Genomic DNA, 22,266 nt, shown 5'->3' with positions numbered 1-22,266 from the left:
TTTAACACTTTAATCAAAAAATTTTTATGGTTTCCTAATAAATCTAGAATAGCACTAAATAATCATATCAGAGACTGGTCAAATGGAGGTATTAGTTTACCAGACTTGGAAGTATATTCTATTGTTTCTGTCACCAAAACAATAATTTATGGTCAAATCCCTATTACACGGCCAAATGGAAAGACATTTATGGGCAATTTTTAATGCAAACCATTTTCTTGAACCATTCTAATAAATTCCTATCATCTCACAACACCATGTATTGGTTATTAAAAAAGGAATTTTTAAATAACTCTATTGCCAAAATTAACTCAGACGTTATTAATCTAACAATAAAAACATTGAGAACTTTTTTCTCAAAAAAAACATCTTATAAAGTGTGGCTATTTCTTAGCTATACACAAAACAATATCACATCTTCTAACGTGATGGTCATGAAAAGTTTCAAAGAAAACAACCTTGTTTATTGGTCTCAATTGTTACATAAAGAGAATGCTTTATCAGCTCAATATATATTAGATAAGTTTAATTTAAGTAAGGAACTATGGGTGCACATTCTAAACTGTGCAAAATATGTTGAAAGGAGAATAGAGATTATGCAACCAACAATTAAAAATGTATCCCAAAATGTACTGATTTTTTTAAACATTCAAATTCAACAAAAATTAGAAGGAAACAACATATTATCTAAATTATATAAAATCATAAGAATAGAAGTACAATATGTAAAAGAATCATACTGGAATTATTTTAAAAACATAAACAATAAATCCCCAAGTGAAGAAGACAAACAGTTCATTTTAAAATCATCTAAATTAACTACATCTTCACTTAAATGGAAACTGTTCTCCTGGAAATTTATACATAGGTCATTTTATACACCACATAAAATGGAAATCATATCTAAAACTAAAATCACTTGTTGAAGATGTAAATTAAAAGGGAAAGCTGGTTGGGGATATATATTTTTGAATGTGCTGAAATTAAATTATACTGGGATAAAATTAATAATTTCTTACAAGCTTTATTCTCTGATAATTTTATATTGTCTAAATCCTTGGCTCTTTTTAATACTCCAATACCTGAGTATGTAGCAAAGGTGAAATATCCAATTCTGTGGAGTCCTCTGTCAATTGCAAGGAAAGTAATAACAAGGAATTGGAAAAGTGACAAGATCCCCTCCTTCAATGAATTTAGAAACATTGCTTCTGAACATAGTCATTTGGAGATTTTTACAATAAGAACAAGAACCAGAAGAATCACATCCTTGTACAATTCATGGAAAGGACTAAGTGAACTTTTAAACAAACAATGATTGTTTGATGGTAATATGTGTAAAATGCATACATATTTAATTGTGTGTTAGAAGACACCCTTTGTAAATAGTTGTTTTATTAGCTGCTTATATTTTTTCTTCTTTATTGATAAGAAAGTTAATTCATGATCTACTTTATCTGATATTAACATAGTTATTTCATTGTTATTGAGTTTTTACTGTTGTTCATTTTGAAATTCTAATAAAAAATTATCAGGAAAAAAAGAAGTTTTAGTAAGCCATCCATGATTAGGATTGCCAGGCAATACACCAAGAGACAGCAGTAAAAAGAAATACTGCTGACTGATCACAAAACCACTGAAGAAATGCCTCAGGGAAGCAATGATATCAGCTACATATGGAATTTGTAGCCTAAAATGTCCTACATATGGCAGCAGAGGAATTACATGGAATGGTATATGACAGGTCCTTGGCCAAATGCCTCTCACACATCATTAGTGTACATTCAAATACATAGTGGAGGTATCATTTATAAAAAAAAATCATTTTATTTTGTACAGCTATAAGGGAAACACAAAATATCAGCTTTCAGCATAAACAAAAACAGAGGTTTCAATGTTTTTCTCGACACATATACACAGACTGTTTAGAACTTTCATAACTGGGTGCACTTAAAATTGAGTATCAAGTCTCCAGGCCTGTTCCAGGCCTTTTCCAAGCATTTTCCAGGCTCAGATTCCAGCTCTATAGAACAGGTATTTCCACCATGTACAACTTCACATCAGACCCTGATCAGCTATCATGCTCCACATCTCCAAGGTATTCAGGCAACATCCTACTTAGTTCTTCACTGTTCCTCCATTTGAGCAACTATCTTCCCATCTTGCTGTTGTAGGCTACCTCTCTCTACCTTTACATATATATATATATATATATATATATATATATATACATATATATATATATATATATATATATATATATATATATATATACACACACACACATATATATATTAACAGTTAATGTGGTTGACTCCTCAGTTTGTTGACAATGTTAACTATAGGTTTTATGTGCCGAATGTTAACTTTATCAAATGCCCATTTTGTGGAATGTCTGTTATGCCAAAAGGGAAAATGGGTACATATATCATGTAGGAGTGTGTGTGTGTGTGTGTGTGTGTGTGTGTGTGTGTGTGTGTGTGTGTGTGTGTGTGTGTGTGTGTGTGTGTGTGTGTGTGTGTGTGTGTGTGTGTGTGCACACGCGCGTGGGTAGGTGGGGTTGCATGTATGTATAAAATATATATATAATATATATATAAAATATAATATATATGGGTCTACTTCTGTTTATCAAAAAATCACTTTTTTGAAAAACAGAAAGCCGAACCTACTTTAGTGAAAGTGCACTTTCATGAACACTGATTCACTGAAGCACGGTACAGTGAGGATAAGGAAATATATCCTTTTCCCCACTGTAGTGCCATCCCAAAGATAGTGTGTGTGTATATATATATATATATATATATATATATATATATATATATATATATATCCTGAGACCAAAATCCTGAAAGTTCAAAATACTGAAAAACTCAAAATACTGAAAACTAAAAATCCTGAAAACACATAGGATACTAACACTACTAACACTTGGTATAAGAGTGTACCCAGAGATATTAGCAATATTTATGAATATACATTACAATTATTAGCATAAAAACAGTGGCACAGTAAATTGTTGTACATTAAACAATCAGAGGAGCAAAACCTCGAAAATGAAGGCAAAGGCAAAAAGGCAGAAAGTGTTAGAAATGTAAGTGATTTTTGATGCTATTGTGGAAACCTAGTCAGGTTATGTGAAAAGAAGGTATTTGTTTTGCATAATGTGATAGACATAAAAACATATGGCCTGCTACAAAGTTTAGTACCAGCTGATAAATATGCTTCACAGTCATCTGAAGAAGACATTGTGAAAAATGTGTAAAACAAAATGAGTCCAAAGGCAATAGTGATTTATGAACAATTCAGATTCCATAACATAAAAATGCAGAAATGAGAGCATATTTTGACAAATTGCACCATTACTTAGGTTGGCAAAACACTGGCATATTGGAGGCAAAAGAGGTAGCCTGATTTATTAAGAGACAGATCTGTGTGTGTCATACATTCTGAAAACATAAAAGAGACTGTAGGGATGCGTCTAAATTGTAACAAAAAGTGAATGAATGAATGGTTAAATAATGTGTCTCTTCAATATCCTAAAAACACAGACATGTTTGTTAAAGCAAGATATTCCACATATCCTGTACTTGTTGATGTAATAAAATAAATATAGGAAATGTCATAGGACTGGCCACATTTACCTCTGAACTATGGAATTTCACACCTTTACATTCTGAAACATTTGCTGAAAAATACAAATCAAAAACATAAAACAAATATAAATATTTTAGGAATAATGAAAGCTATTAAAATGGTACAAACAGCAATGTTGTCAATAATGTGTTATTTTCATTAATAACAGTTAACATGTTCAAAGTTTTTGCATCAGTACTGTAAAATATTATGATACACACAAAACCAGAATGATATTTTTCTCTAAAATTTCACAAATTCTCACCCCTTGGAAACTGTACAACCTAGACTTATATAGTCAGAACACTTTTATTAGACAGACATGAGCTTTCACGTGACAGCAAAAAATTCTGATCTGATATTTACAGAAATATGAACAATTATTCTTAATTGTATAATTAGCAATATAAATAACACTGAATATCTGCCTGGATGTGCAACACAATACAAATAATGACAGTTTTTGCGAACATTATCTAAAGATTCATCTGATGCTATGCAATAGTTTGTAAGTCACTTGGTTTTAGAAATCTTAAGTACAGATGGAAACATTTCATATCTTCATGATTATTAGCAAATAAATAACAATATCACCAGTAAAGTGTACTGTAAGAGATGTTTGACACTATATTTTTGTGTTTTGCACCATAGCAGTCCAAACCATGTCACTGAATAACACGTAGCCCTCTCAGTTATGAAAAAAGGGATGCAAATAAGAATAAGAAAAATAACGGAACTCGCACAATTTTGAAAATATAAATACAAATATGAAAATAAAAATAGCAAGTGACAAAGGATTAATATTTCCACTGCAGGGCATTCCAGATAAAAAAAATGTTAGTGTCATTCTGATACTCGGTGTTCTTTTCAATGATAACAGGTAATGCATTCAAAGTTTTTGCATCGGTACTGTAAAATATTATGATACACACAAAAACAGAATGATATTTTTCTCTAAAATTTCACGAACAAATTGTCACACCTTGGAAACTGTACAACCTAGACTTATAGAGTCAGAACACTTTTATTAGACAGACATGAGCTTTCACAGAACAGCAAGAATACAATTTCTAATACTGCAAAGGTAATTCATTATTTATTTATTTATTTCACATTTGTTTACCGGGGTACTCTGACTGGATCTACAGAGTGCATTTCCAGCAGAGGCCTTGGGAAAAAAATGGTCCACATACAGTACAATAAAAATACAGTATAGTTCACAAACAATATAAGCAACATGAGAATTACTGTACAAAAAAATAAGACAATTGAATATAAACTAGGTTACAAGATATACCACAAATCTGGACAATTGTATGGAGTTAAATCATTATAGGACAGTTTCAGTCATTAATTTTAGTCAAATCTAGTCATTTAGTAAGCTAAAAGGACAGGAGTGTCAAAGCAGACAGGATCTAGATGGTTGCCTCGTGCTCTTTCTTGTTGCTGTTCTCACTGCACTAATGGTATTATACAATGTAACTGACAATAATAACATTGGGAGTATGTTTTCTGCCTGAAGGCCAGATTGATGACATTATAAGTGTTAATGCCTGCTGGGTCAAAAAACTCTTCTACTAGTGAATACATTTCTAGTGAAGGCCGATGCATGTCAGCAATTCACTTTCACTGACAGACAGTAACATTTCAGTTAAAATAATTAAGGACTGGAAAGCTTGCAACAAAAGTATGTGTTTTCTTATGTTTAGACTTTACTAATACCTGATTGATGATCTTGCCTGTGGAAAGACAAATCAGGTACTGCCAAGTTAGTTGTTGGTCGTGCATTTTGTAAAATGATATGGTTCCCTGAAAGGTAGCATGTGATAAATCAAAAATGGAGTTAGAGAGGGAGAAAGAGAGATAAATAGTGAGAGCACTTGCATAATTTCTGTTACTACTTTTTTAAGATAATGTTTTCAGGGACAGTATTAATAGAAACACTTGTTCAGTTAAAGAGATATGCAGGTGAAATAAGTGCTCACAGAGGTCAAAAAATCAGTCGGGTAAGTGGCGTTTTGGTTATGTATGGGGACCTATATATATATATATATATATATATATATATATATATATATATACACACACACACACACACACACACACACACACACACACACACACAAACTCACATAAGCTCATGCACAGTAGCATTAAATATGCTATATAAATCACAGTGGAAAGAACAAGGGAAAAAGAAACAATAAAGCCCTCATAGCAGAGGTAAATTGAATTCAGCAACAAAGGTGGAATGAAAACATTTATTTTAGAGAAACTGCGGTGGTGGTGCTGCGGTAGCGTTGTCGCCTCACAGTTAGATGTTGCCCGTTCGATTCTCAGTTAGAGTGTCTTCTGTGTGACGACATGCGTGAATGGGCATTCCTTCATTGAAGGTTGTGCATTAGGCCTGGCAAGCCAGCATGTAAAACTCTACTGCCAATCATTAGTGGACCGGAGTTCCGCTGTGGTGACCCCTAACCGGGAAAAGCCGAAAGACACAAATGACATAAAATCATTGTGGAAAGGCAGTAGAAAAGATGGGGATATTCTGGAAAATAGAGGGAGCTGTATTACAAGTAAATGATGTCAGTTTTATTTCTCTATACAAACAGCTGGCATGACCCTGACTCAAATATAATACTAGTAAGTGAGTCTGTTTCCAGGGGTGAGACGTATAAATAAAAGTAAAATAAATAAATAATTAAATAAAAATAATTACCATGAGTAAAGTATGAGTCAACCTCCCCCCGCACACACACACACACACACACACACACACACACACACAAACACACCTGCCATGCCATGCTAGGGTTTCACCCTTGTACCATTTTGCTTAATGCAACAACTGCTGAAGTCACTCAACCTCAAGAGAAGTTCTCCACTGGAAAGAGACCCGCATAATCATATTTCTGCCCACTGACTCATATGTTACGTGAAATTCTGGTAATCTATACCTGAAATGATACTAATATAGTGGAAGCTGTTTAGAGGACACTAACTAAAATGGTAAAATGTTTGCCCCAAAAGCCAGGAAGAGAAACAAAGGGAGCAATACACATACAACTCTAATATAATGAGAAAGGATAGAAACTTTCAGATATCTTTACATGATCAATAAAATCCTACAGTGCAGCAGCTTAAAAAGAATTGTATAGTCATAGTTTGATAAAAGACGGAAAATGATTTATGAGCGAGGTAAAGAGATATAGTGCTGTAGAGACAGGATTACGGATTCATGGATTAATGGAAGATCATTCCTTGAAACAGCTTTTCCTGCACAATCCTTTGTTGCTCTATACTATATGCAACACCTAGTCTATATTACTGTGATATGGTGCAACTGAGTAAATAAACTTACCATAACAGTAGATTTTTGAACAATCAGTACTGCAGTAGCTTTAGCTGTTTGAGTTATATCCTGCTAAGGATATAACAACCAGACAGCTTCCAGAGCACATTCCACACACTCAAACCATTAACCAGCTCAAGCAGACTGAAGAAAAAGAGTGGTTTGGGTGCTGAGCCCTTTACAGCTTTCATGCCAACTGAGAGAAAGAGACTACAGCCCTTAAAAGGTCAATGCGTGGAAAATAAAGGGGGTCAACTGCTACAGCAATGAATTTCAGAATGACTCTGGATATTAGTAGAAATGGTGGAAAAGCATATACAAATATTCCTGTCTAAGAAAAAGAAAAAAGCTGCTGTTTTCTAGTCCTACTTGTATGGAGTCCTGGAGCAGAATTTTGTCAACAGATTACTGTGACTAGAGGCAAAAAGATCCATCTGATGTGTTCCCCACAGCTGGATCAATTCTTGAAAATCTCTCAAGACTCTCTGATTCAGTTTCTATTTGTGAAGGTCTGTCCTGATCCTGCTCAGCTTGCTTGACACAAACCTTTGCTCTGATGAGATGTGAGATGCTTGTAGAGTGTGACTATGCTAAAATGCTATATCCTAAACTACCATTGCTAGTCTATACAGAGGATAAGATCTGGATCCCCCCCCCCTGTTTGTTGATGTACCATATAACTGTGGTTAACTGTAATCACCTCTAGTGGTCCTGGGGACCACTGCTGATTGAGACAGTTGAGAGCATTTATAACTGCCAGCATCTCTTTTATGCTGATGTCCTTTGGTCTTTGTTTTTTTGTTCCAAAGATCCTGCACTTTTATCACCAAAGACAATGTTCCCCAAGCAAAGTCTGAGGCATTTGTTGTTACAGACTGTACAAGAGCTGGAAGTGAAAACAGGAGACCTGGATTCAGATAAAAATTGGTCTCTCCACCAAAGAAGTTCCCTTTTCACAAACCTGAAAACTGAAATCTGGAATGTCAGAGGCAGATTATACTGGATCGTACTGAGTTAAGTACCATTGAATCTTTCTCATGTGGGATCTTGCTAGAGGAATCATGCGAATCATAAATGCAATGAATAGGTTCAATGACAGGACATATCTTTAAAGTGGACGACATGATAATAAGGAGGATGTTGGACATCCTCTATATCCAGGAAACAGGATGTAAAGGCAGTGCAGCAAAGCCACTTGGCTTGGGATCCAAAGTCTTCTACTCAAGAGAGGACAGATGAGAAATGTGGTGAGAGAGATGCTTCAGAAGACAATAAGCAATGTCATCAGAAGCTCATGGCAATTAGACTCGAATGTAAAGCTAGGGCAATATTCATAAGCTCAGCGTGTGCCCCACAGCAGGGTTGTGATAGTGAGGAAAAGAGTGAATTCAGACAGCAGTTACAGGACCTGCTAGATAAAGCATGACAGCATGATTTGGTGCTGATAATGGGTGACCTGAATGCACATATCAGGACAGACAGAACAGGATCTGAGGACTGCCTGGGTCCACATGGGTGGGGTAACATAAATAAAGAAGGAGAGGTCATTCCAGATACCTGTTTGGCAAATGGTTTGATAGGAACTAACACATAGTTCAGCAAGAGAAACATCCACAAAATTATATATAAAAGTAGGAAACATGCAACTCAAGTAGACTTCCTCCTAGCAAGGAAAGAGCATTGGGTAGAATCAGCAATTGCAAAGTCAGCTCTAGTGAAACAGGCAGCCCACAGAATAAACCACTGGTGAACAGAATCAGCTATAAGCGGTGGTTAGAGAAGGCTAAAGTGGACACAGACTAGGTTTCAGACAAAGAAGTTGACTGGAGTGAAAGCACGAGTTCAAGGAAATATTCTGGACTTTTGCACCTCAGGGAAATGAAAAAATAGGTGGAGCCGAAAAAAATCACAGTGCCTCAAAACAGTATTTTTGAAGACTATAGAACAGATATGCTTCCAAGTAGGTACTGAAATAAGGTACATAAGGATGGCTGGTGGTGGAACGCACAAGTCCAGATGGCTCAGGAGGATACTCATAGTAGTATAGACAGAAAGATGTATCCAAGATGACTGGAAAATAAGCATTCTAATGTCCACATACAAGAACAAATGTGACATTCACAACTGTGGGTAGCATAGAGGTATCAAACTCCTGCCACACTGCATGAAAGTTCTGTGGGGTATGGTTGATAAATAAGCATTGCAGTAGAAAGGATGATGAGAGGAGAGCAGTCTGGATTCAGGTCAGGATGCAGCACAACAAGCCCAATGTTTGCAGTGAAACAGATAATTAAGAAGAAGCCAGATAAAGGAAATCGTCCATGTGGGTATTCGTAGACTTGGAGAAATCATATGACAAAGTGCCAAGAAAGCTGATTTGGACAGTCCTACAATGGTTCAAACATCCAGAAACAGTGGCAGAATTACTGCAGAGACAGTTAATACAACAGTCTAACCACACAGAGGAGGAGGTGTTTGGCATAAATTATTTAATTTTTCCAGCTGTCTTTCTAGAATCTAAGGCCAGTAACTGAACTCAGGTCACAAGTCATGCAGATGGACACTCGGTCCCACTCATTACTGAGTAGTATAACTCAAAACTTGCATTCAGTAATCTGCACTACTGTGCCTTTTCAAATGTTGCTACCAGATCAAGAGTGGGCAACAATTTTGAACAAGGTTACAAAAACACATCATCTACTCTTGCAAGATCACCAAGTGCCCAGCAGAAAGCTTTGGGGAGGTGTGACACTTGTGATACTTAGATAAGCACATATATTTCAAATGGGCCTACTGCTCTACATCGAAAATACACTTCTTCAAAACAGAGCAGTAGACCCTACACTTCAGCAAATGTCCACTTAAAAGAAAGTGCACTTTCGCTGAAGTCTAGTTCCCCGGGCTACCCAAAAAAAAAAAAAACACAAAAACATGTTTTTGCAGGGGAGCAAGCCCCCATGCACCCCCCAACCCCTACTTAAATATACCAACTCCGAGATCGCACTACAGCAAGAAAAAGGGAATATTCCCATTCCGCGTTGTAGTGTGACTGCCGAAGTCAATGTTCGAAGTTTCACTACTTCGAACAAGTGGACTCGGTGAAGTATGGTTCGAAGTAGTGAAACTTCGAACATATTGACGGATCCCCATTTCAAATATATCAGCTATACTTATCCTTAATACTGTCAAAAATCTGTTCAGGTTAGCAGGAAGCCTTGTTAGAGAAGTAAAACACATAAAGTGATTTCACAGATGAATATACTCCCTCTGGCTAGTTGCAATGGAGCACGAAGTAAATTTGGATTACAATGCTGCTTGCTTATTACTGGTGCCATGGACTTCCTACCCGACACTGGACAGCAAAGAAGGCATTCTACACAGATACAAATGTTGATATGAAATATAAATGCTTGCCTTTATACATACTGTACATACAGCTATTTCAGAATGGGCATCAATGCCCTTCTAGCTTGCCAATATACCAAAATACTTGTTCCCATAATAAGTGTCCAGGCTGTTTTTAAAAATATCTGAACTAGTACATGCTTTAATATAATTTGGTAGTCTGTTCTATGCATCAGCTACTCTGTCTGAGAACCAATTAGTACACCTCATTCCTATAGAATCTTCTACATAGGCAGTCTGATGATTTTCTAGTGCTTTTTGATAACCCCAAACATTCCCAGAGGTAGTTGTCTCTAAATTCCCTATATACCTGAATAGGTTCTCCTCTTAGATATCTATAAGAGACACTGTACACATTCAGATATTATAGCCTTTCATAATAACTTAAATTTTCAAATCCATGGATGCCCTTGGTATATTTCCGCTGTACTCTTCCCAGTTTACTCATGCTTGTTTTCTTATAGGGTTTCCATATTGTTATTCCTTACTCAAGTTTAGGTCTAATGTAACTAACAAACAACAACTTCATCATTTTTGATTTCCAGACTTTATAAATCTTTTTATACAACCTATAGTTCTATAACTATCATTAACCAATTGGTTGATATGATTAGAAAAACTCATAGCTGGATCTATCCATATACCCAGGTCATTAAATGAGTCTATAGTTTCAATCCCTGTGTGCTGTATTAAATATTCACCTTTCAATTTATGTCTCCCAAATCTCATATGCTTAGCTTTTGATGTATTTATCATCATATAATTCTCCTTTATCCAAATGGTCAATTTAGTCAAGTTATTTTGCAGACATCCCTTATCTGTAACACATGTAATCAGTTTACCCAATGTCAGGTTGTCTGCATACAGACTGTAGAACACCTCAGATGAAAAAGATAGGTCTAAAAGATACAATCTAAATAAGTAAGGGCCTAGGACAGAGCCCCATGGGACACCTTGACTGTAAGCAAGGATTTCACCCGTCCAGATGCTGTATGATATTGGACATGTCCTATTTGTAAGCCATGTAGCTATCCATCTTATCAAGAGTACACCAATACCTAGTTGTTCTAATTTATTCATCAGTGTTTTGTGTATGACCCTGTCAAATGCTGAACTTATCTATATAAATTACATCACAGCACAATTTTTCATTCATAGTTGTCATTATATTGTTATAGAACATCATCTTACAGGTGGTAATAGATCTGTTTTCAGCATATGCATGCTGGTATATGGTTTCAAGCCCTAGTCTATCCAACTCTGACAATAACTTATCCAATATTACCTTCTCCATTATTTTTCCACAACATGAAAGTAAACTTAAGGGTCTATATTACTCTGGGTTTCTCCTACCCCCCTTTCCTTTAAAGATAGGTTTAATAAGCTCATGTCTCCAATCCTGAGGAATCTACCCATATTTATATGACCTGGTGAATAATAGATATAATGATACAATAAGTTCTTGCTGAAGTGTTCCCAGGTGATTATTACCGTCTCCTCCCTGTACTTTTGTTTTGATCCAGTTTGCGCAGTTCTTTTTCAATATAATCTAATTTGATTTCAGTATCTGGGATTACCTGGATGTCACTAGGACAACTTATCACCCCTTTTGTGTAGCCAAACTGTTTTGCATAAGATTTTGTAAATATATCTATAATCTGTTATGCCTGAGAATAAATTTTAGAATCTGCACAATTTATCAATTTGTATGTCTTTACTCCTTTTACATCTTATGTATCTATAAAAGGATTCCTATTATGCTCAATATCGTTACATAAATTTTCTTCTATTTTTTTCTTGATCTCGACTCACATTGTGCTTAATCTGTTTTGCCCAGCTTGTTTATTTCAGTTTTCAAAGTTGTAGTTCAACCTCTCATTTCTTGAATTTTTTGTCTCTCACCTGAAAAATTATATAACGTCTTCTGTTGGTTTCTTGCTGTTACTCGCATTTGCATGCAAGCATACTAAAGTATATTTAACTATGTATTGTGATCAACTAGTCTTATTACTGTATTGTACTAAGTACAATAAATATACAAGACACTACTTCAGTTAATACGCTTTACTGTTACATTCTCCTTTCGGATCTACAAGCATGCAACACAGATGCTGTCAGCGCTCTATGGCAAATTCCCAAAGCTTATTTATACACACTCATATTTATATCAAAAAGTCTGATATTTTTTTCTCAAAGTCTGATGTATAACAGTTCTTTCTTTGTATAACAGTTTTCCTTTGTTCCCTTGTCATTGGTTCTTTGTAGTTTGATGATTCATGGAAACTCAGTCTTGCATTATCTGAAACATGGTGTTCCAGCACTATCTGAAACTTGATGTTACATCTCTTTACTTTGTTGATGTCCTCCCAGCTGCCATCTGCACAGTTATTTTTACAGACTTTGTTTCTCAATAACATATTCCTTTACATGGATGCCAAAATCTAATTAAGCTATGCCAGCACGCTTACTACTTTCTATTTTTCAGCATTTTATACTATTCCTAAATTAACCCTTTATATTTCATATCATTCTTGCAGCTTTTTATTTAACCTAATAATCATGTTAGCAACAGTTACTATTATTCTTTCATCACCTTAATCAGATAGCTTGTTTTTATTCAAATATACCCTCGGTCGCTGTATGCCTAGATCCTGATGTTAAACATTTTTTTGATTTTTTGCACTCAATTTCTCTTTCAAAACTTTCCACATTGCATCTGCAGTTTTTTCACTGAACACCTCACTCCAGTTAGTTTTACATAGTGCCGTTTGATAAATATTTTTAGAAATATGTTATTTTCAACATCTTTTGTTTCAAATCTTTAATAAAGTATCACTTAGTCTCACATTACAAGTCTTAACAGGCATTCTGTTATCAGAGTTTGTTTTACAACAATCCAAAGCGGCAGATTACTGCATACAGTTGCATCTGTGGCTATGATAGAATAATATTTCCGAAGGTAGGACATAACCGATCAATTCTGCAAATATTCCTATATTCCATGAACTGCTGCTGTATTAGTGCAGGTTACAGAAGAAATAAGGCACATGGACTTTTTCTCAAACAGTAAAATCTCATTTTTATACTGTGCATTAAAATGAGCTACAGAATCTAAACATTTTTAAGCCTTTTACTCATGGTTAATGTGGATGAGGTGCTGTTTAATTAAATGTTGTATTACATAGTCCTAAATGAAAATTAATTTAAAAAAGGATGGATTATACAGAAATTTTACACCATCTTTTAAGAAGTGCTGTGCCTCTCTATTTGATTACATTTAAAACTGATAAACAAATGTCAAACGGGACCATGGAACTAACATATGATTTTTAACAATGAATGCTTATCTTATATCTGGAAGCATCGTTGTGAATGGCAGCTATGCATGTTAAATATACTAGGAAATAGACTGACAAGTGCATTTGTAGATGATTGCTATGTTGTTGGAAGTATAGCTTTGCTGTGACCACTACATTGACTGCACTGACCTCCAACCTCACCTCCAGGACGTGACCACAACATTGACTGCACTGACCTCTAACCTTGCCTCCAGGGCCCGGATGCGCTGCTGGCTCTTCTCTTGTTCCTGTTCCAGTTTCTCAATGAGCGTTTTGTTGTTGGAGTTCTCATACTGGCGCTGTTAATGAAGGAGAATGTTGTCAAAAGAGTTTTCTAAGGAAAATGGAAGCTTTTATTAGATCAGTTCTGAAAAAAATCTCTATGTAACATAGTAACAACTGTCCCAGCTTAAGATATTTATTGACTATTCTGATACAAATATGCAAACAATTAAAATCTGTCAAATTGTCCGCTGCAGACCTCTACAGCCAGTGACTCATTAACATGATGGAATACTAATATACTGACTCTAATGTCCAACTGCTGACATTTTAAAGCTATAGCAATTCTAAAACATCAACTAAAATGTACAAACGCCTTGCCTGTTTAGGCAAATCCCTGCAAACTGATTTTGAATTCAGTTAATGTACTTATTTAATTCACTTTACCTAGGAATGATGGCAGTAGTAGGAAAAGCTTCAAAAAACTGACATTTCACTAGTTTATAAAATGGCTAATACCTGGAATTAAGAAAAGTTGGTTAACAGTCCATCACCATCCAATCATATCCTGAATTTATGGATTTCGATGAAGGACAGTGATGAATGTAAAGGGTTCTTAATTCCTACCCTGAAGTATAACAACCATGGAGTTCATTATAATAAATAACAGAGGTGCATTGGCTATGGTCTTTGGCATAGAAAATGTCAACAGCTGAAGTTTAGGCTACTAAACAAAACTAAAACACAAGAAACAAGAGACTGCTGTTATATAGGTTGATTGCATAAGTAAATCATGTGTGATGCTTAACAGATCATGTAACAAGCAAAATGATAATTAGAACTATCAGAAAAAATAATCTTTTTATAGGATGCACTCACAAACCCCAGTATTGGTTCATTGGTTCATAGGTGTTTACTAAGCTAATGACCACAAGGACCTTTTTAAGTCTAGCCCTGCATCCCACATCTCTGATATGTTCTGGTACCCTTGAAAAGTATAAGCAGGGGCTTGGGAGATGAAACATTTACAAGCAGCAGTCTGGGAGATGAAACATTTACAGGCTGCCTGTGCCCATTAGAAACATAGGTGCCAAACCAGAGATGAATTTCCTGTTCCCCATCCAGTTATCCAAGTTACACTTGAAATTGGGTTAGGGAAGAATTCTGCTCTACATGGATGGAGAGCCTGTTCCAGAGATGGAGTAGTCTCTGGGATACATACCAGTCTGTCCAGCAGATCCTATTCATATCGCAGGCAAGGTTTAAGTCTTTAGAACGGGTAATTCTGGTGCTACTTGTTTTGTGGATATGCAGGAAGTCCACCAGAGTGGGGTCTGACAATGCCCTGTATGCCAGACATAGATCTCCCCTCAATAGCCTGTAGGAGACAGAATACAGGGATAGGGCCCTAACGTGATCTACATAGGACATGTTACTTACATTCTGTATTCGTTTAGTATAGAACCTCTGTGGATATTCTGATTGTTGGATATGCCTGGTTAGGTACATACCAAAGTGGGAATTATACACAATGATAGGTTGGATGAATGTCAAATGCAGTGGAACAATGACTTCCTTTGACCTAGGTGCCATACCTTTATTTATAAGTTGAGCAACATAGAATGATTTCCTCCCTACTGTAGATATGTGATGGTCAAAGGCTAGATTGCTGTCTATGTGTGTCCCTAAGTCCCTGACTACTGGGTCATCTTTAAGGAGTGTGTTGTCAATATGATAATTACCAGGGGTGGATGACTTCCTGAAGGATACTATTATGCATTTCTTGGCATTTAGTTTTTTCCATGGCTCTAACACCAGTTGTTTGTCTGTATCAGCCCTTCCTGGAAACATTAGTGTTGGTGTGGGATTCAATGACAGCTCCTAATTTGCAATCATCTGTAAATTTAGTTAGCTAGAGACTATTGACATTGGCCTTGACTTCAGAGAAGCAAATGCCAAAAAGGAGCAGATCACAAACCGATCCCTGAGGCACTCCACTTGTGACTGGCCTCTTTGTAGAGATGGACTCCCCAATTCTAACTTCATGGGTCTTATCTGTGAGCCAGTTGGCTATCCATTGGGTGACATACAGGTTTGCACCTAAGTAGGTCAACAATGCCAGAGTGGGGTATTGTGTAAAATTGCTTGGCCAGGTCAAGGTAGGCAGTGTGAACCATTTTGTGCTTATACATTGCTTTGATGGCCTTCTCAAAGGCATGGTCTGCTCTTGACAAAAGAAAATTGGGTTGGGTCCAGTGTCTCGAGCTTTACTATATCATTATTGATCATTTTCATGATAATTATTTCCATGGCTTTACATCTAAGACTAGTTAGACTTATGGGTCTGTAGTTTCCAGGGTCTGTAGATGTCCCCACATTTATGCAGAGGGATGACTGTTGCTGTTCTCTATTCATAAGGCACAAAGCCTGTTGGAGGCTACAGTTAAATAGCAATTCCAGAGGGCCTGATAGGTCATGTTTTATTCTATTTAGAAGGCATCCTAGGATATTATCTCGGCTCACTGATGCAGTGTTCTTGGTCTTAGAGATATAGCAGTAAGGATCTCTTCCCTAGTGATAACAGGGGAGTTATTTTTGATGGTATTTCCTGAGGGAAGCTTGAGGTGGAGAGAGGGATAAAGTCTGAGCTGAATTTGTTGGCCAGTAGGTTTGCTATATCTTCTGGCTCAGTATAGGTGAGTCGACCTACAATGAGCTCCTCACACAATTGCGTATTGCCTTTGAGGTTGCAGACATTACCAAAGAATGTCTTGTGGTTATCCTTGGCTTGAGAGGCCAAATTTACCTCAAATCTGGCTTTGGTAGAGTTTATTTGTCCTCTGAGTTGGTTGTTTAGTTTGATGAGAGTACTTTTATCCTGCTGGGTGGTGCACCTCCTAATTTTTGCCATGAATTTCTTCCTTCTGTTATACAGCCTATTGACTTTGTGATTCCAGCAGGGTGGCTTGCTTTTTGAGTTAATTTTCTACTTCTTCCTGGTGGGTACAGCTGGCTCTGTGCAGCTATTAACATGCATGTATAGGGTTTCTGTGAAGAGCTTTGCATGGGCAGCAGTGTTCTTGGAGTTTATAGGGACTTGAAATTTTGCCAGGTTATCGCTTAATAGCAGGAAGTTAGCCTCAGAGTAGTTTCTGCATATTCCAGAGTAACTTGGGGTCCAGATTTTATTTCTACTTCAAAGGAGACTATTTTGTGGTCTGACCTTACCACGTAAGTCATTAGACTAGGGGGTGTGCAGCACTCTCCCCATATTAGTCAGGACCAGATCCAGTATGGTTGCATCCCTGGTTGGAGTATTGACAATCTGGTCCAGGGAGTTTGTGTTTACAAAATCCAGGAATCTCTGTGTCTGTGCATTTGGTGTCGTATAGGATTCCAGGTTAATAGTGAGTAAAGTCACCCATGAGTATGGTACTGGGTTGGATGGTGAGAGTTTCCAATAAGTTTAAATACATGGTATGGGTTTCCTGGGTCATAGAGGGGAACCTATAGCTTGCAGGGAAGTGGTATTGGATTTTACTTGTGGTGATTTGAACATGGAGTAGCTCAAGTGCATTGTCCTGTTTCACCAGCATTGAGGTATATTTATTTTTTATGTAAATTGAAACACCACCACCTTTAGTCCCTGTCTGTGTAATAGCTGGTCTAAATGTATGGAAGGCATTGTAACCTTACACTGTCAGTATGCTCTCCATGACTTTAAACCATGTCTCAGTGACTGCACAGATATCAGCATTCTCTAGGCTGAGGAAAGCTGGTAGGAGTTGTTTTTTTTTGTTGTTTAGACTTCCAGCATTCAGCAGTAACACCTTTAGATATTCTTGGATTTGATTTGCTATGTCAGAACTACTTTCAGTTTGGCATTGCCTAAAAAGGCATTATGGGGAGGACAATGTTTTAGCTAATATTCAAAAGCCTAGAGGGGAGAGGTGCAGACCATCCCTGGTAAGACAGCATGGTCCGTTGACCATCTCCTTCCATGCTGAAAAATATTGCACTCACTTAGAATGGCACCAGAAACTAAGCCAATTATTAAAGTCAGTCTTCTTTTGTACATTTTGTGGCATTCCAAAGACATGCATCTGGAGAATTTCTCCCCGGGCCTCCGCTGAAAACAGGCTCTGTGGAACCTAGTCGGACATTCCCGGTCAACAAATGAAAAAATAAAATAAATAAAATAAAAATAAAAAAAAAAAATCATCCTTGTAGAAGGTAAAATGCTGCTCAATACTATGCTCATACCAACCTGGGACACATACTCTGAGAGCACCATGATGTCTCTCTTCATATAGTCTTGGAAGGTACATCTCAGGTCATTTACACCCACATGGACTATGACTGAATCATACTGGTACTTGCGGTCCAATGACCTGAATGCATGCATAATGTGGCATATCCTTGTCTTGATAATCAACTAACTGACTTTCTCCTTGCTCATCCTAGTGACAGGGATATCAATGTGTCTCACCATGGAGTCGTCAATGACCAGAATGTTAGACTGTGTGGTGGCTTGCCTTATGGGCTTAGAAGTAGAGGCTCTATTAGATGTGGCTGTATGTGTTGAGGTGGGTGTTTTGAAAGAGTGCATTCAGGGCTGCTGAGGATATTTGTTATGTGTACTTCATCTAGGAGGTCTTCGGGGTTTAAGAAGGTTACCTTTAAGTGTTTCAGCATATGTGGGTCTATGTGTTTGCTTTGTATTGTGTGTGATGGGTGCAACATGTGTACTACTGACAACCTGATTAACATTAGGAGTACTTTTATGTGAGACGTTGGCCTCCAGTGTATATACATCTCTCACATACCATATCAGTTTGTCTGAGAATTAACTGGTTGCCAGTAAACATGAGGCAATTTCTACATTGCTTCAGGATGCTCATATCCACCAAGCTGGTAACAGAGGTAGTGGGAAAGTTCATATCCATGGCAAGAGACCCTTTTTATCAATTAGACAGTTGGAGTGAGAATATAAAGCAATGTCAGGAGTATCCGATTTGCAACTCTGGGGACAGTGCTTGTCACTGCAAACTAGATGTCCTGTGTGCAACTAGGTATATATAAAACTTCAGTCATGCTTTTACAGGAAAAGTGCCACTCAAGGTGTCTAGGTCTATACAGGGCACTGTCAAACAGTTGAGGGGAAACTAATAAGCAGACACGGAAAATTTAGGGATGAAGTATTTAGGCAGATATTCTGAAGTTAGAAACAAATCAATCAGTACTTACTGAAAACAAAGAATTAGCTTATCAAGAATGATGAAAAGAGGGGAGTTGCTTGAATGGCTACTGTCTAGCTACTACCAGTGCTGGTATCAACACAGATTCACTCTGCTGGGATACAAGCCTCCTTTGCTTCTTCTCTCACCAGAAGCGAAACATTAGCACCAGTCCCAAGATGGGAAGCAGGCCACAGCCTGTTTGGTAATCCACAGTCTTGTCTCAGTTGATACAAGGGTCTGTAGGCTTGTTGTAGCCTTTTTCTGGTAGATGCCTTGAATAGCATGAACGTCAAGCACAGATACTCACTGCCCAACCAGAAATAGTCAATAATCAATGCACTTTGCTCCTTCTCTTAGCAGGAGCAGAATATAAGTACAAATTCAAAGCTGGCTTCTATGAAGCAGTTATTAAACTTTCCAGTGATCAGCAGTTTCTTGGAAATTATGTCCCTGCGCTCCTTCTCTCACAAGGAGAAAACAGAAGCACTAATGCCAATATGATTGCTGAGAGGCAGAACGTGGACTCCCCGATAATTGGTGGTCTTGCAGTAGATGTTACAGATTTTAAGGGTAAGCTGGAAAAAAGTAGTTAATATCCTAAGCACTGCAGTGTGCACTAAACAGTTAGTTATGAAAGAGTTTTACCTGTCTAAGTGGAGAGCCACTAATTTTAAAAAAGCAAGACAGATTGGAAGGGGAGGGCACTTTGTATTCTGGTTCTATGAAGTACAGCGGGATGGCCAATAAATTTAAATACTTGAAAGGGAATAATTTCATAAAATGTTAATGATTTTAAGTGTAGGAGTGACACTTACTTGAGCTCCTATATGGACATCATGTTCGATATTTGGAGAAGATGTTGAATCTTCTGAATTCGTTCATCAGATTCGACATTTTCACCTAATTAATGTGCAGGGATTCGACCTTGCCATCCGATGTTCCAAACAGTATTTGTTTCAATTTTCAAAATTGTGATAGTAAACCGGTAAAACACAGTGTAAAGAAAACAAATCACAATATACAACATAGAAGAGGGCAATAAAGTAATACAAAATACAAGAAAGCAAAAAAAAAGTAACGTTTTACTTACAGCAAGTTGGGCAGAGTCTTGGTGAGCTTTTCAGTAAAGCATTGAAAGGTTTTATTTTTACTCCTTAAATAGAAGTTTAGTTCCTAGCTCTGCCCTCAGTTCACAGATAATTATCCTTAATTGACCTGTTCTAACTTATGTGTGACTTCTTAACTGACCTGTTATAATTTCTGTGTGGCTCACAAGAGGCACAGCTGTGGTCTCTTTCCTACCTTTAATATGCAATTAAAAGCACAATACAAATAAAACAAAGTGTAAAGAAAACAAATCACAATATACAAAATAGAAGAAGACAATAAAGTAATACAAAATACAAGAAAGCAAAATGTATAGTAAACTGGCTCATACAGACTAATTAGGGATGAGATCAGGAGACCAATGAGGATCCTAGACTAATTTCCTAGCTATCCTAGAGAAATGTCTGGTTAAGTGACTTGCTCAGAGTCATATAGTAGGCAAAGGGAATCTAGTGCTGGACATTACATAGCTTTACACCACACTGCATTACCTGCAAGACTGAAGAGGGCAGTGTCAACATTATTTAACTTACTTTGTAATATCATATTGTACTGTAATTTTACAGGCACACTACACCTGTTTTATATCAAAATTAACCTGTATAACTACAGTATTTCTTAGTTCAGCAGCGAGTCCCAGAATTCATACTTCTATTTCCTAGCAGTGGTCCATGGCACTACCACTAACTTTTTTTAGCAGTGTCTATATTCTGAATCAGACTATCAAAATAGGCACACTTTTCTCAGCCAATGACCATGAATCCTTTTCTCCTGCATTTTTTCTCAATTCTTCCTACCCACAATACAGCATCTCTCAGGCAGGTCTTGCATTGGTAGAAAATGTGTATTTTGTAATACTGTCTGTACCAGCTTATGGTGAAATTGGAGTTTGCCCTCACAGTCAACAGCTTAGCAAAGCTGCTTCATAGGCATCTTTATTTTCCTCTACCCACCCAATAGTGTGAATGTAACATGACATATTTCACTGCACTCACCATGATAACGTACTCCTTGTCTTTCTAGTATCTTCTTACACTTGGCCTCTTACTTTCAGAGTCAGCCTGTGTTTCTGTCTCTGCCTCTCTCTTTCTCCTTCTTCTCTTGCTCCTAAATCTCTGCTTATCTACTGTTATGTTATGCCATACTGCTTTTGACAAGCTAATATTGCGCAAGATCCTATCCGTTAACAAAGATTTCTATCATACAGTTCTTTATGCACTCCTAGAAGGTGTTTGACAGTTAGAACCTATGAATCTTGCATACTTTTAATGAGTAATCCCATACTGTTTCTGATAAAATACTAGTTCCAAAAACATACCTATAATATTAGAATATTCAGAATCATAATCACTTCCAAAATGTATAAACAATAAATTTGTTTGGCAAAAAACTTAGCTTTACAAAGATAATATCAAGCAGAACAGAGTACATAAATATAACTTTACAATGCTAAATGAATATTGTTCAGGTTCTGTTTTTCAGAAAGAATCCCAGCCTTAAACAATTTGATAAGTGTACAGTTACAGTACAGACAATAAATAGCACTACCTTTCCTCAGGACTCGAGTTTTTGTATGATATTTGAGAATCCTCAACTATTTCAGGCACTGTTTCAAAATGGGAGATAAGAGTTTGAGACATATAAAATGCTATGGCAGTTATGCCTAATTGTATAATGCAGCATATGAATAGTCGCCAACAGCTCTCAAACTATACAAGTTACAAATTTTCAGGGTAGGTGTCAGTGGCAAACATGCACAGCAGCATCTAAGCTTTCAGTTGTCACTGTGCAATAGTATCCAAGTCATTTACTTTTAACAATACTAATGTAAATATGAACATAAAACATACATTAACAGCATAAATAAGTACGCCTTTCACTAACTTGGAGCATTTTATGCACACATGTCCACTTTAATTTTATTTCTGTCATCCTCACCTTTCAAAGTTCACAACTGAATAAGGTGTAC

The 22,266-nt window shown here is 36.7% G+C and overlaps 1 protein-coding gene across 2 annotated transcripts in view; it reads right to left on the bottom strand.

Moving 5' to 3' along the window:
• The window catches only part of LMNTD1 (lamin tail domain containing 1), a 1,453,405-nt gene that overhangs the window by 853,221 nt on the left and 577,918 nt on the right, over positions 1–22,266 (bottom strand). For both annotated transcript variants that reach the window (XM_044087661.1, XM_044087662.1), the window contains exon 8: positions 13,926–14,027. In XM_044087661.1, coding sequence (XP_043943596.1) covers positions 13,926–14,027 — 102 coding nt within the window. The remainder of the gene's footprint in view (positions 1–13,925; positions 14,028–22,266) is intronic.

This window comes from Protopterus annectens, chromosome 11.part0 (genome assembly GCF_019279795.1).
Source record: "Protopterus annectens isolate FY-2018-M chromosome 11.part0, PAN1.0, whole genome shotgun sequence".
In the NCBI taxonomy this organism is placed as follows: Eukaryota; Metazoa; Chordata; order Ceratodontiformes; family Protopteridae; genus Protopterus; species Protopterus annectens.
The sequence above is the reverse complement of the archived record's forward strand: the minus strand, read 5'-3'. Positions and strand labels throughout refer to the sequence as shown.